This window comes from Megascapheus bottae, chromosome 4 (assembly GCF_031878675.1).
Source record: "Megascapheus bottae isolate mThoBot1 chromosome 4, mThoBot2.hap1, whole genome shotgun sequence".
Classification (NCBI taxonomy): Eukaryota; Metazoa; Chordata; class Mammalia; order Rodentia; family Geomyidae; genus Megascapheus; species Megascapheus bottae.
In genome coordinates, this window is record NC_143512.1 from 57,132,064 (window position 1) to 57,148,094 (window position 16,031).

Consider the following 16,031-nt stretch of genomic DNA (forward strand, 5'->3'; position numbering starts at 1 on the left):
TTCAATATGGAGTAGAGCTTTATAAATAACAACCTTATCATAAAAATGCAACAAATACTCATCCAGAGTGTTGGAAAACTAAGAAAATAAAAACTGAGACAACGGTTAAATGGATTTTTAGCATTCCTGATCAATTTTAGGACCCAGCATGGACCAAACACCTTCAAAGATTTATGTGTCTTTTAGAACTCCCCAAGTGTCACCAAACATCATGTTTGCTTCTCATATTTCCTAGCCTACCTTGTCCTTAGGCGGGAGCCATGTGAGATCATTTCACTCAATAAATTAAAAAACTCATATTTTATGTCTTCCACCTTTAGGTGCGTGTGGGGGAAAGTTATAAAATGCTCAGTGTTATCCTAACTAGTTTCATCCCTGCAGGAAATTCTTCACACACAACCGCTCAGATGCTTTCAGCTAAGCTGTGCCTGAATGTATTTCCAGGAAATTGACAAAACATTCTTGCACAGCAAAAGGAAATCCTGCCCTGGACCTTTCTGCAGACAATGAGTCAATGTCAAATTTCAATATTTGTCTACGACAAAGACTAATAAAGCCTACTGTATAAGTAAATGTGACTGAATTTTAGAAAACAATATTGGTGAAATGCAACCAATTACAATGAGATGGACAAACTATTATCTCATTTGAATATATTTAGCAATTATGATATTTATATCCAATAAGCAATTGGACCAAAAGAATATACATATATGTATACATATAAAATTTCAATGTGACACCTGTTAATACCATTTCTACTTTAAATGAGTATCTTAGTTATGAACAATTTAAAAACATATGCATTGTCATCTTCTAAGCCAGGGGTCAGCAAATTGTGGTCTATATTCTATCCATGACCTGTCTTTGTAAATAAAGTTTTCTGGTAATATACTCATGCCCCATTGTTACTATTCTGAATAACTACTTTTAACCTGAATGAGAGCCAAATTATATAGACAGTACAGATACCCTATGGCCTATAAAGGATAAAAAAAATTCATCTTTCCAAAAAAGAAAATGTTGCCAGCTCCCATATCTAAAATAAACTGAAACAACTTTTAAGATAGCCATGTGTAAATGTATATGTTTGTAAATCTATTAGATCTTCACAAATCTGTTAAGTCTATAAATCTATGTCAACTTACTTTCCCTATGCTTAAATCACTCAGGGATTATTTCTTTTTCTTTTCCTTTTGAGGGTTGTAGGAATATACAATTACTAACGGGCTTCCTACATTTCAGTCAAAGGCAAAAATAAGTTTTTTATGACAGATGAAATAAATGTATCCTGCCTTGTTTTAAATCTTTGGCGTGCCAAAGAATAATTATATAATTTTGTAGATCTTTTTATCCTTTTACCTTTTCAAGACTATTGTTCTCTCTGGGAAGAGAATAATCTCCACAGTCAGGATAGGGACTAACAGTAACATCCATTTTGCACCTCATACAAGTAGCTCTAATAAAACTAACATCAGAGCCACAGGCTTGGCATTTATTCAAGACATATTGTGTGCAACAAATACTTCCGTAAGAGTTTATGAGTTAATTGCTCCCAGGTGCTGTTATTCTCATTTTTAGGGAAAGGCACACAGCAGCTTAGCCTACCAGCCCAAGGTCACAAACTCACTCAGTTCCAGAATCCAAGTTGGGACCCAAACTGAGAGCACTTTCCACTCTACCATTTGTCGGTACTCAGTCATTCTAGTATATCCAACTCAACTGGCATTTTACAAAAGCCAGAAGGCCAAATTAGGAAAAGGAAATTTCGGAAAGATTACCATCTTATTAAGTTTAAACCAGACTAAATGTTTAATGGAAAAAATTCCTCAGATATGATTTGTGTGTGGCTAGTATTTAAAGCTTTAGAATGCATTGAGTTTGAGAAGTTTTAAACCGCTCTGAACTGATTCCAACTCAACACAAGTTTATCACCCCAAGTGGTCCATCTCCCTTTGTTTTAGGGCGCCAAGTCTGTCAAGGCAAAGGAATCCAGCTGCAGGATGCCACTGCTTGAAAACAAAGAAAATCTCTACCTGCTGTCACAATACACTTTTTCACTGCCTTTTGCCATCACTGAACAAAATGAAAAGGCCTGGATGGAATAGTACTTTCCAGAAATATGAGTAGTGGAGAAAAACATTGCTGTGTCCTAAGGAGAATGACACTTGAGGGGTGGTGGGAGAAGCTGTGACAGGTAATCCACTGAGAAGCCTGCTCTGCCCCTCTGAACATGGTAGCACTCATGGTGGGTTGCCTCCGGCGACTACGTAGCTCATAAACGAAGGCCTGCGTCCCCAGCCTTTCTGGAGGAAATAGTATGTTTATGTGTGAGAAAGGGCAACCTGAAGCCATTTGCCACAGCTTGGAAAAATTCCTTTGCATTAATAGAAATAAACACTAATTTCATGGTTTAAACTCCTAAGAGTGGCTTGAATGTTCCACTAGCTATAAGGCACCATTAAGTTCTCTTTCTCTAAGAAAATAGATACCTCTATGGAGTAATATTAAGTAAAAGAATCATCTGGATGAACTGATAGCCAAGGAGAAATTCATTTATAGTCAAGGCTACATTTGAAAAGTTTAGAGCACTGTTTCATTGACAAAGGGAAGATCACCCCTTCTCCTTTCTTCTAATAAAGGCCCTCATACCAAAGCCAAGGCCAATCCTGAACGGGCATACATTCACACACACACACACACACACACACACACACACACACACACACACACACACACACATCAGTCTAGGTCAGCTAATTCAAAGAAATGAGCATGAATAATTAAGGGTTCTAAACACATAACTTTTAAAATGAGCATCCCACATTTACCTGTCCGTCTGGCCTGTAACCATCAGAAAGTGGGAGAAAATTCTTTGTTACTGGCTAAAAAAATAATTTTTTGGTACCAGTCTTGGGGCTTGAACACAGGGCTTGGACACTGTCCCTGAGCCTCTCTGCTCAAGTGGGTCTAGCACTTGAGCCACAGCTCAATTTCCTGTGCAGCTGGAGATATGAGTCTCACAGACTTCCCTGCTTAGTATAGCTTCAAATATCAGTCTTCAGCTCTCAGCTTCCTGAGTAGCTGGGATTACAGGCATGAGCCACCAGCACCTGACAGACCTTAAATTTTTAATTTGAGATATCCTAACTATATGAACTTAAATTTGAGAGACTAAATATCCCAGTAGACTTTATTCTTTTAAACCTTTTGTGGCCTGACCAGCTAAGAGCGTTTGGCTTCCAAAAGGAAATCTGGTACATTTGCTACCTGATTCTGTTCCTCTTAATACTTAGAATTAGACAGCTGAACTGTAAAAAATTAAAAAATTAAAAAAATGTCAAGGCTAAGGTCAATTGTGTGTGTCGGAAGTGGGACGGTATAGCATCATCTCCCTCCTTCCTGGCTTCCATTTCCTTCCAGCCCAAATGTCAGCTGGAGTACAAAGGAGGAAAGAGATACCATGTCCTGCTTTGACCCCAAGAAGCCCTGACTGTGGAAGCATTTCCGCAGATTCCTGTGCTTCCTGATGCTTCAGAAAGAATGTCAAATTCCTTGCTGAGCTTTCCCAGGCTGGAAACTTAAATATCAATCAACTTGGAGTGTTTAAATGAAACACCATTTGAAATCTAGCCATGGGCTCACACTCGCCGGTCTAGCTAATAAAGGAGGCTATTGCAGGTTGTACTTTAGCCAGGCTAGAAGCTTGGCTAGTTTGGTAGATTCAGTTCCTGCACTATGGGCGGCACAAGCCTCTAGGGCTCACTTTTCTGGTTCCTGGAACAAAGAGCGGCTCCTAGGAGGTGAAGTTAGCACTGTGGGAGGCTCCAGAGGAATCTGAGGAGGGATAACCTTCCCTGCTTCCCCCCTGTGTTCCTCCAGATTGATTTCTATCAGTGCCAAATGTTAGCTGTTTTGCCCCAGGATCCTTTATGTTCTGGGGTGAGGCAAAATGTCAGGGAAACAGAGGAAAGACAGAGTGATGGATTTGCTCTCCGCCGAGTACCATCCTCAACTTCTGTAGGGATTTAGGGCAAAAAGAGGCTTGAGGCGCAGTTCTCATATCACCCACGGATGCAATAAGAACAACTAAAACCAAGTCAAATCATTTTCATATTCCATGCAATTCTATAAGAAGTTTTTTTTATCAATTTCTCATTTTCTAGATTAAAACTGATGAAGTTAAATTTCAGAACCATAAAGGCCCTGTGACTTGCCCAATGTCATAAAATCCACTATTAGTCTTCTTATCAAATTAGATCATTGCAAAGCATCCAAAACTTGCCCAGATTCAAAACCATCTCTTCTGGTGAGGCTAGACCACTGTGACTTCTATTCTGAGTAACAGTGGCATGCACCTGCTACCATCCAGGATTTTTGCACTTTTGCTCTCTACACAACTTGTACATTCTTAAAATAGTATAAGCCTCATCCTTCAAGGAGTGGGACCTTGGTTTCCTACTTTTGTCACCCTCACTTCACTATGTCTAGCAACATACATGGATATAAAAGACATCCATAAGTGTGATTAGTATTACTCTACATTTTGTTTATTTATTGTTTACTTATTTATTTATTGTGTGTCTTGGGGCTTGAACTCTGGGCCTGGGCCCTGTCCCTGAACTCTTCAGCGCAAGACTACCACCCTACCACTGGAGCCACAGCACCACTTCTGGTTTTCTAGTGGTTAGAGATAAGAGTCTCAAGGTCTTTAGTGTCTGGGCTGGCTTTGAACCACGATTCTCAGATCTCAGCCTCCTGAGATTAGGATTACAGGCGTGAGCCGCTATGCCTGGCTTACCCCACATTTTTATAAAAGCAATTCACAAATAAACAAGGGTAGAGTCAGGTCTCACAGAATACTAAGCCTAAAGAAGTACATTTCTCTCATGAGCTTTTAAACATTCCTATGTCATGTCTCTATTTTTAACCAAACAGTTGAGCATGGTCACAGAACACATTATATAGCCAGTGACCTATTCAGTGATGACAACCTATGATGCACCTTGGCCACAGATAAGAAACACTTGGGGAACTTTGAAAATATACAGATGTCTGGAATCCTTTTCCAAGTATTCTGACAGGGTAAGAAGGCTTGGGTGTGGGTGTGATTTAAAAACTCACCAGGTCATTGGTGCTGCCAATCACTGGCCAAATAGAAAGAACATTCCAGTAAAAAATAAAGACCTGTGTTTTCTTATTGCCTATTTCTTTGGAAGAGCAAGCTAAGTTGACAGGGGAGGAAAAAAACAAGGGGAAAAGTGGCAGATACTAAGCACTGGGCATGCACTGGAATGTGACAAACTATTAAAAAAAATAGCTACAAACCTCATAATTTTTGTCCATCTACTGACAAAATTGTTGAAAAAATAGTTTTCTCCCCTAACACACAAGTTTAAAGTCCCCCAACCATTTTTGAAAATATGGGAGTGTTTGGCAAAGCATTCCGAATAAATGACCCTCAGCTCTGGAATTTGTTCCTTCTATCGGACTGCTTTCTTTAGCAGCTGCCAAACCCAAAGTTTGGCAGCTTTTGAAATATGGTGCAAAATAGTCTTAAAAATAAGAAACCCTGAGAGTCACTAAAGATGTATTTAATATAGTTTATAAAAATAGAAGTAATTGCTGTTGCACCAAGAGACTAAGCAATCAACAGGCTCCTTCTTTGCTCACTGAGTAGCCTCAGGATGGAATGATTTCTTCAACCCACACAACCTAATGGCAGCTCTGGTACTTCCTGCTCTCAAGATCTCATTCCACATCCTTTGACAGTGACAGAGGTAAATCGTTCTTCATGTCATACATGATCATTCATAAATTCCATTTTCTTATAAATGGTATAGACTACAATCTTTGGCAACTGTAGCAGGCAATGTTTGAATTACTTTTGTAATTTTTGGTGACTAGCATTCTTTCTATAGACTCAGTTTATGAAACCTTATTGGACTATGATCCATAAAATTAAACCACCTAATGCATGTGGGAGAATGTAAGTGAAACTGAAATTCTACTAATAAGAACTTTAAATCTACAACAAACCATTATAGAAAAGTCTTAAATGCCTAAGGACCTGGCTCAACTGGTGGAATACGTGCCTGGCCTCCAAAATAAAATTTTAAGAAAATAAGAGCCCTGATTATCCATATTTTTGCTAACTCACACTGTTTTCCATCATATTTTATTGCAACGTGGACAAACCATACCAGTGAGAGATAGAATAAAAATGATTTTGAGAAAGATAGGGAAAGGTTTAATAGTAAAACCTATTAAACTGAAGAAAAGAGATTAGGTCTGAGTGATAATCATGATTATATTTTATAATTAGAAACAAATATATTTATAAAATATTTATTTTGTATTGCCTCAAAGATACATACATACCTACATTGGATGAGATGGGATAATTTTTCTTTCAGTTCTTCCTACCTCCATGAATTCTATAATTCATTTTTTCACTTCAAGTTGAAAAACCACAATTAAATAAAGCTGTGAGGATGTAGAAGGATGCTCCCAGGGGCCTTTGCCTTATAGCACAGAAGAGCAGAGTGAGCTTCGGAAATTTACTGTTTCAGCTCAGGTAGCATGTCCACCCTTAAGCCACGCTGTCAGCAGCCCCTTTTGAGCTCTCAAGCTCCTGGGATGACTGCAATGGTATTGCTAAATTATCTTCCTTCCCATCCTGTGTGCAATTATTTTGAGGGTGCCACTGTGGTCTTCACTGTCATTTGGATTTCTCGGGACTGGGAGGAGCAACACTTGATGTTAACTTTTTTTTTTTTTTTTTTTCAGAAAAAATGTCACGTAGAATAAGACCAAGGATCTTCTAGGAAATAGACAGTTAGACTTCAGAGCTGGGTCTGGGTATCTGTAGCACTACTCAGAGAGAAAACTGCTCTGCCCTAAGACAAAAAAGAATTTGCTACCTATGAGGGACTAAAACATGTTAAATCTTACATTGTTCCTTGTCTGTTTATCCAATAGCCTACTATGTATTAATGACAAGAAAATATGGAAGAAACTGGAATGTGATAAGTCAAACTCAAACTTACTATATGTATGACATTCTCTCTGTCTCAGGTTCAGCTATATTGTGAAGTAAGTAGTTCAGATGATAGGAAAGCACCCTTCTGCTTTACAACCTTTTAAGGTTCTAAATGACTCAGATCCACCTACTGAAGTGTACTTAACTTTTCTTCTTCATTAAAACACAGGGACACAAATACAATTCAGAAGGGAAAAATAAACCATAAATTATGGTCAAAGAATTAAATGAGCTGAAACACATGATTAAAATGTTTTTGGCTTTTTTTCTTATCTGCAGAACAATTTTTCATAATGGTGTCAAACAAAAAGTTCTAGTCAATGTTTACACTGGGACTTGATGAAAAATTCCAGACATAAAACTTCTGGAACTAAGACTTGAGCACAGAGGGACCTCCCACCTCTGAATACATTTTACAACTAAATTCTGTTGGAATTTTTTTTAAGCAAGAATTTTTCCTGCAGCAAATATTTGAGTTTTTTAAATTGAGGTTATTTAAAACTGTGACTGAGACTGTCATTCTAAGTATAAGATGGCTAAGGACTTTTTTTTTTTTTTTGCCAGTCCTGGGCTTCAGCTCAGTGTCTGAGCTCTGTCCTTGAACTTTCTCAAGGCTGGAGCTCTACTGCTTGAGCCTCAGCACCACTTCTACCTTTTTTCTATGTATGTGGTACCAAGGAATTGAACCTGTGTCTTTGTGCATGTGAGACAAGCACTCTACCACTAGGGCAAACTCCCAGCCCCATGGACTTTTAAAACTACCGTTAACTTTGAATAGTTTGGGATGAATGGTTTGGTAGTGCATTTGACCAACAGGCAATAGGGAACAATAATTGTGCTGATAATGACTGGATGAAAGTTATTTTATAGGACAATATATTTCCTGACTTAAAAGCATACACCTTTTGTAATTCAATCTTTATGTCAATGTGAATGCCAGTTACTCACTAGAACCAGTTAATCACAAGACCTGGCTAAATATGCTAAGCCCTTTCTATACTGCTCCCTTGAGATGCAGTTTGAGTCTACCTGGATTGCAGTGGTCACATCTAATAGCTATTCCTTCCCTGATAGCCAGGAAGCAATTTAATTTGCTGATTAAAGGGAAAAAAGTTTTCCAAGACATCTCTCTACAACTAAGAGGATTATACTAAGCTCCTGCTTGAGGAGCCTAGTAAATAGTTATCAAAGTATACATGTATTAATATAGTATGATAAGAAAATAAAAGAAAAAAACAAGCTTGCTAAAATAGACGTAAAATAATAAACAATTGGGAAAAGACTGAAGAGGCTTGTTTCATATACCATTTTCTCTATACTTCTTTTTTTTCTATGTGCTAGTACTAGTGTTTGAACGTAGGGCCTTCTGCTTAGGTTTTTCAGCTCTCAGCCTCCTGAGTAGACGGGATTACAAGTATTAGCTTCTGGTGCCTTTCCTATACTTTCTAAAACTCAATTATGTTATTATTATCCCAAGAATGCTCTGCTTTCTCACATAACTAAATAATTGTGGTACACAAGAACATTAAAAATTGGTTAAATCTTAGCTGATTATAAACAAAATAAATAGATTATCAAGTAACCTTTATTTCTAGGCACAGGTTTGACCTATTTCAAATAGAAACTTGAAGAACATTCTTCTGTTTTCTAATGGAGTTGCCTGATAAGTACCTTATCACTTGCACTAGTCATGTGACTTTGGACAAGTGATGCATGTTTTAGCTCTCCCAATATACCTACTATCCCTTAAACACAGTTACTTCTATTATACATTGTCCATTTTCAGAATGGAAGCAAGCAATGGTATCAACATTGGGGAGCCAGGCACTCAGGCTGCTGAACTTTTTGAACCTTGATCCTCGTATCTCAGCCTCCTGAGTGGCTAGGATTACAGGCATGAGAAACCCACACCTGGCTGCTGAGACATTTTTCCCTTATATTTTCAGCCTGGAAGATGCACCTATCTCAGTATTGAATGTTTAGAATTTAATATGCCACCTAAACCCAAATTAGCTTTAAGTCCCTATGTGTACAGCATAAAAAAAAAAAAACCAAACAGGCCTTTTCATGGAACTGACATCCTAAAAAGATGTCAGGCAATCTTAAGGGATAATAAAATGAGACAAATTTATCTATCATACTGTTATAATCTTTACTAATTAGCCCCAGGAAACGTAAGAATTCCCTATACAGATATCAATTATAAAATTAAAGCATTTATTATGAAATACAAAGAATATAAGCCTCATAAATTGTGTGTAATTAACAAAATTCACAATATTCTTATTCCCTGCCTAGTGTTTATGTATCACAACTGTTTTAACAGACTTTCACAACTCAACCACAGACTGTACTAACATTTTACTGAAATACAGAAATCACATTCTCTTTTGTTTTTTTTTTTTTTTGTCTGAGGCTAACACTTTCACTCATTGGTTGGCACTGTACGACTGTACGGACTGAATCACACCTTCAATCCCAAGAAATTAAATTCTAGAAAATAATCTGTTTTGCAGAGTATATACTTGGAATTCTTACAGAACATTCCCTTAAAAAGAATAAATATTGTTTAATAAAAAACAATGAATGAAGTTTAGCATTTTCACTTTTAGTATTTCTTGCTCATTTTTTGATGGTCTCTCACATTTAAACTTATCATTCTACTGCCCTTAGACATATTTTTATTTGTATGTGAAATTTACTTGCCACTTGATGACTATTATGTTCTTTTCTAATACCTAGTTACAAATATGATTTAAATCTTTATTTTTTTTCCCCTGTCAGTTGGGAGGCCTGGGCAGTCAGAGCCTGGGCACTGTCCCTTGAGCTCTTTTGCTCAAGGCTAGTCCTCTACCACTTTGAACCACAGTGCCATCTCCAGTTTTTGAGGGATTTATTGGAGGTAGGGGGTCTTATGGACTTTCCTGCTTGGGCTGGCTTCAAACTATAATCCTCAGATCTCAGCCTCCTGAGTCAGCACCCAGCTGACTTTTGAATCTTTTCTAAATAAGGTATGCAGGTCGGGAGTTTGGCCTAGTGGTAGAGTGTTTGCCTAGCATGCATGAAGACCAGGGTTTGATTCCTTGGTACCACATACCTAGAAAAATGCCAGAAGTGGTGCTGAGGCTCAAGTGGTAGAGCTCTAGCCTTGAGAAAGCCCAAGGACAATGCTCAGGCCCTGAGTTCAAGGCTCAGGATTGGCAATCAATCAATTTAATCAATAAGGTATGCTTCAATATTCAACTTTATATTTGTAGATAACTTCTTTTAAAATTTATCTTAGCACTTTGATAACATTTCATTATCTTCCTTAAAATTTTTTAGCACTTTGATATTTCTACAATAAACTTTTCCAAACTGACAATCAACAATGCACACATTAATATTGAATACCTCCTCTCTGAAACACTAAATCTAGAATGTATAAACCCAATTCGAATGACATTAGCATGAAAAGGTATCTGTTGAGAGTTTCTGTTGTTGTCATTTTTGTCTATCGGGGGCTAGAATTCTAGGCCTTAGTGCTATCTCTGAATTTTTCTGTTTAAGATTAACACTCTACCATTTTGAGCCACAGTATTACTTCTGGTTTTCTAGTGGAGATAAGTCTCATGCACTTTCCTGCCCTGGTTGGTTCTGAATTGCAATAGACAGATTTCAGCCTCCTCAGTAGCTAGGATTACATATATGAGGTGCACACACCTAGCTATTGAGAATTTTATAAACCTTATCTGAATTTTTTCCCCCAAAAGAGTACCTTCATGAAGCCCAGACTGGCCTGAAACTCTCTAGTCTACTGCCTCCACCTTAAGTGCAGGCATTTATAGACATTCACCTCTACACTCAATAGAGTAGTTTTGTGTTTGTGTTCTACTGGTACTGGGGGCTTGAACTCAGGGCCTCAAGCTTTTGGTCAGCTGTTTTGTCCACAGCTGACACAAAGAGGACAATCTGATCCATGCCTCCAGACCATCTTTTTTATTGCTTGCAGTGTCGTAAATAGGCTTTTATTCCTGGCCTTTAGCATTTTTAGATAGGGTCACTGGGTTGCCCAAGTTAACCTGGAAATTGTGATTTTCCTGTTTCAGCAAGGTATTTAGCATGTAAGTGGAGCTTAGGAATAATGGAAAGTAACCTGAACCAATTGGTTCAGCAACCTAAACCAATCTGCATGCTTCAGTTTTATTTCAACTAGAGGACAAAGTAAATCTCTATTTGCCCCAAGCATCTGATGGGAAATTTCATTAGCTGAACATGAGCTAAAATGTCACTGTATTTCATCACATGTTCATTAGTTGCTATTAACCAATAGCAGCTGAAACTAGAAAACTTCATGATTCCCAAAGATTGTTTAGACAAGTTAAAAGTTATTACTAAGCCGGGCATGGTGGCTCACGCCAGTAATCCTAGCTACTCAGGAGCCTGAGATCTGAGGATCAAGGTTCAAAGCCAGCCCCAGCACAAAAGGACCTGAGATTCTCATCTCCAATTAACCGCTAGAAAACGGAAAGTGGGGAAGAGCTCAGGGATAGTGCCCAGGCCCAGGGGAGGGCAGTAGCCTTGAGTTGAAGAGCTCAGGGGCAGCGTCCAGGCCAAGTTCAAGCTCCATGACCTACCAAAAAAAAAAAGTTATTACCAAGGCCAGGCACCAGGGCTCACACCTGTAATCCTAGGTACTCAGGAAGCTGTGATCTGAAGATCTTGATTCAAAGCTAAGCCTGGGCAGGAGAGTCTGTGAGACTCTTTATCTACAAAATAATCAGAAATGGAGCTATGACCCAAGTGGCAGAGCAATAGCCTTGAGCTACAGCCCCAGGACCTTAGTTCAAGCCCCAGGATTCACATACACACACACACACACACACACACACACACACACACACACACAGAGTTACTGTGCCTTTCATCTTATTCACATTAGTTTTGTATTTCCTCCTACAATATTAATTTACTTTTAGTAAGAATCCATATTATTTTTCAAACTAGGCACCAAGACTCTTTCTCATAGATGGTTGAGTACAGCCAACTATGCTTACTCATTGAAGACCTTAAAACTACCAATCTACTTTCTCCATAGCTGGTGACCAAGGCCAGAGATTTCTGAGCTCTGCTGGAAAAAGCTGTTGCCAATGCTTCTATGAGATTATGCAGAGATGGTGGACCAAGTAGAATCTGGATTTTCCCTTTCTTGAAGCATGGTCTAAAATACTGGTTTTCAGCCTTGATCCTTATTGGAATCACCAAACAAACAAAATATCCAGCATTTCTAGAGAAGAAAGATTGAGGATCATGGTTCCATAACAGCCCAGGCAGAAAAATCTGTAACCCTCTTATCTTCAATAAACTACTCCCACCAAGACAGAAATAGAGCTGTGGTTCAAGCTGTAGAGTGCTTACACTGAACAAAGAAGCTCTAGAATAGTTCTCAGGCTTTGATTTCAAGCCACAGAACCAATACACACACACACCACAAACTCAAACATTTTAAAACATTCATAGAAAATTAATGAAATGGTATCTGGATTATTTTTAGACTAGGAAGCTGATACATTAAAAAAATGATTTCAAAATATATGAAACAATCACTTGTCACTATCAAATGAAGAGGTGTAAACAAGTTAGGAAGTTTATAATCCCAAACGTTTTTCACCATGAGGAAAGAACACAGACACAGAAAACAAAAGCAATTTCTCTGAGGTAGGCATCATTGAACCAGTATTTTTACAAAATGAATTATTGCTAAAATGAATTATTGTCCTAATTTTTATGGTGAGGTTTATAAAAGGTCAAAATCCAATTTCATTTCCAAAATTCTATTAGAAATGTACATCAAATGTACTTCAGAAAAAGAATACTTTAAACTGAGGTGTTTGCAGAAATCCTGATTACAATAAGGAGTGTTGGAGTAGAACTGCCATGTATTAATGGTAGAATTACTCAAACTTTCAGACTGTGCAAGTTCCATATGTAAAACAATTCATTGAGAATGTAAAAGCAGAGTGCCATAGATAAATATAAGAAAGCATTAAGCATAACTCTGAAAAGGCAAAAATAAAATCAAGTAGTGTTTCAGGGGATAAATTGCCTAGGCAGGACAGTCCTTGAGACTCTCTGTTATCTCCAGTTTATTACCCAAAAGTACAGATGTGTTTCAAGTGGGAGAGTTTTAGCCTTGAGTAAAGAACTTCAGGGACAGCACCCAAGCCCTGAGTTTAAGACCAACACCTCTCCACTGAAAAAGAACAGAGGTCTTCAAGAAATGATCATTATCTTAAGAATCTTGAGTAGATAAACGTTATGATCTTGGTTTTCTACAGTAAATATTAGTGATGGTAACAAAAAAGCACCCTGACTCTTTATTAACTTTGTTAACAAACAAGAAAAATCTACTATGATTTCCATGTTAAGCCTATCTTCGAGTTTACTAATTATCTGACTACTATTAAAAATGGAAGCAGGTGGAGAGAAAAGAGGTCTTCAATTGCACTGGAAAAAAACCACGTAGAATCAAAATACAATGTAAACTTAAAAAAAGAAAAAGTATGTCATATGAAGTCATGATCTACCCCCGGCAACATGAAAGTACGCTCACTAGGTATGTAAACATGTAAACATTATCCTACTTAATAAATAGTAGTACATGGAGATTATTCTTTTAGTTTATTGTTTACTCTGAACACTTCTTGCAACCATAAAATAGCTAGTGTGACCAAATACATAAGAATTCCTAGTATGAGTCAGAAAGTGGCACTCTCACAGCTTCCTGTCAAAGGACAGGAAGTGTGACGGACTGAGACAGGTTGTCTCAATTGTTTCCATCATTAATCCTCTTCAGAACTGGAATCATCCTCTTGGTCAGAAAGATCAGGGACAGGGAATCGGAGAATGGCAGCTACTCCAGTCAACTGGCTCAGCTGTTCCCCAGACACATGAAGACTGGAGAATATCCTAACTGTGCCTGCGTTCTCTTTCACACTGTCCACCAGCCTCACGTACCGGCTCCTCGTGGCAACATCCTGGTGCCTGAAGAGCTCATCACTGATGAGTAATGTGTCGATAGCCAAAGCTTCATTGGCTTTCTCCACCTGCTTGAGTCCATAGAAGGCCCGGTCGGGTTCATGCTGTAGCATTTTATAGAAGTCATCCAAGGCTTTGACTTCCCCCGCAGCTTTAGTGTCTGAAAGTCGGCTAGCTACAGAAGGGTCACAAAGGACCTCCTTCAGGGAGTACTTGTGTCCAGAGGACGCGTGGACCTAGAATCACAATTATGAGAGACAAAATAATCTCTGAGACCATTCATTCATCAGCCCACAAAGATAACTCTGGAGGCCTATGGAAGTACGTACATACTTAACACCAGCAGCATAAGTGCAACTACATAAATGTGCTAGAAATGGGCTTTTTCAGCATCTCATTTACAGTTCTAGATAAGTAGAGGGTTTCTCCTCTTTTACTTTTCCCAGATTTGATTAGAGTCGTTTTTATAAATACATAAGGGCTCCTTCTTAACTACCTCTGAGTAAACTTTTACATTTTATTTTATTATTATTATTATTATTATTATTATTATTATTATTATTTGTTTTACCTGCAGGAATTTGGATCTGTTTTCCAGGAGCACTTTGTTGTCCGTCTTCACTGCTTGCTGGAACATGTAGTCACAGAACTGTTCCCGAACAAATCCCGGGCTGGCCACCAGGATGCATTTCACCACTTCGAAGTTGATGTGGCGCTGGATGGCCTGGACCACCTGCTCATAGAACCTCTCCAGGGCCCGGTCGTGCTGGGAGCAGTTGCCCTTCCGTTTCCTGGGAATGTTCACCTCTACCTTGGCCCGAGTGAGGGTCATGCTGGGCGTGACCAGGCAGACGTGGGCCAAGCCCTCCTGCATGACCACGGCGGCCACGTCGGCGCTCCAGGCCGGGTCGCAGGCCTGCTCGATGCGCTCCAGCACCACACTGTCCCACTGTTTCTTGGCCAGGGTGAACTGGCGGTTGGGTTCCAGCTCGATGGTGTGGTAGGCTCCCATCTTGACGTACTCGTTCTCCTGGATGTTGGTCCCCTTGACCCGCAGCTGGCAGGCCTGGGAGTCAAAGTCGATGGCCTCCACGCAGAGGGTGAGCGTGGTGCGCACTCGGTTGCTGCCCACGCTGCCCGTGGAGGACTCGGTCTGCACCTTGCGGATGGTGGAGGCCCGCAGGCTGTCGCCCACCTGCACCAGGTTGTAGGTGTGCCACATGTCCTCGGGCTCCTCGGGCACCAGGGTCACCTGGCCCGCGTTGTCCTTCTCGATGTCCTTCCTCACGAGCTTCATGGCTGGGCGGGGGGGGGGGTCCGGGAAGCAGGGGAGGGGTCCCCGGAAAGAAGAGGGCCGGGGCCGGAGCCGGGAGGAAGGGAAGCCGGGCCGCGCCGGGGGAGGGGCGGGTCCCGGTCCCAGGGGCCGCGGCCGAGCGCGCAGGAAGGAAACACTCTAGTTCTGACTCATGCGGCCGAGAAGCGCACTTACGCCAGCCCCTCTTTCCTCAGTTTACCCGCGTAGCTCGCCGACCCGAGGCTAGAAACCCCGCGGCGAGAAACCCCGCGGCCACCGCGGACGCTCGGAGACTCGCGGTTCCGGCATCCACAGCGGCTGACGCAACGAACGCGCATGCGCAACCTTCTCACCCCCCCGCCCCCCCGCTTACGCCTTACGTTCCACCCCCCCCAGCAGAGGTGGAAACAACTGATTGCGTGCGCGCACGCGCACTGCGAGGGGAGACCAAGGTCAGTTTTGACAGCTCACAGAAGTTTGAGGTAGCTAATGCTTTATTCGAACGCTGAGCTTAGACTTCTCTGAATGTTCCCTTCTGGCATCCGTGTGTGGGTAGAACTGAGGGAGTCGAGTATGTGAGCGCACTCCCCCCCCACATGTATAAGATGTAATTTATAATAATATTAAATATGTATTTTAATGTATATGAATATATAATAAATACTCCCTTATGGGTGG

The 16,031-nt window shown here is 40.1% G+C and overlaps 2 protein-coding genes across 2 annotated transcripts in view; both read right to left on the reverse strand.

Moving 5' to 3' along the window:
* Itga1 (integrin subunit alpha 1) overlaps nt 1–16,031 on the reverse strand; it is a 132,491-nt gene that overhangs the window by 103,276 nt on the left and 13,184 nt on the right. The window lies entirely within an intron of this gene.
* On the reverse strand, nt 9,239–15,658 carry Pelo (pelota mRNA surveillance and ribosome rescue factor). Its single transcript, XM_090331956.1, has 2 exons — nt 14,631–15,658; nt 9,239–14,295 (listed from the first exon to the last, which is right to left on the reverse strand). The coding sequence occupies exons 1-2, from the start codon at nt 15,354–15,356 to the stop codon at nt 13,864–13,866; spliced, it is 1,158 nt and encodes a 385-aa protein (XP_090188082.1). The 5' UTR covers nt 15,357–15,658; the 3' UTR covers nt 9,239–13,863.

Bases quoted from the DNA above. Each gene is read 5' to 3' on its own strand.
- Pelo (XM_090331956.1), bottom strand. From the start codon at position 15,356: ATGAAGCTCGTGAGGAAGGACATCGAGAAGGACAACGCGGGCCAGGTG. The intron at 14,296-14,630 runs GTAAAACAAATA...TTGTGATTCTAG, and splicing joins ACAGATCCAAATTCCTGCAG to GTCCACGCGTCCTCTGGACA.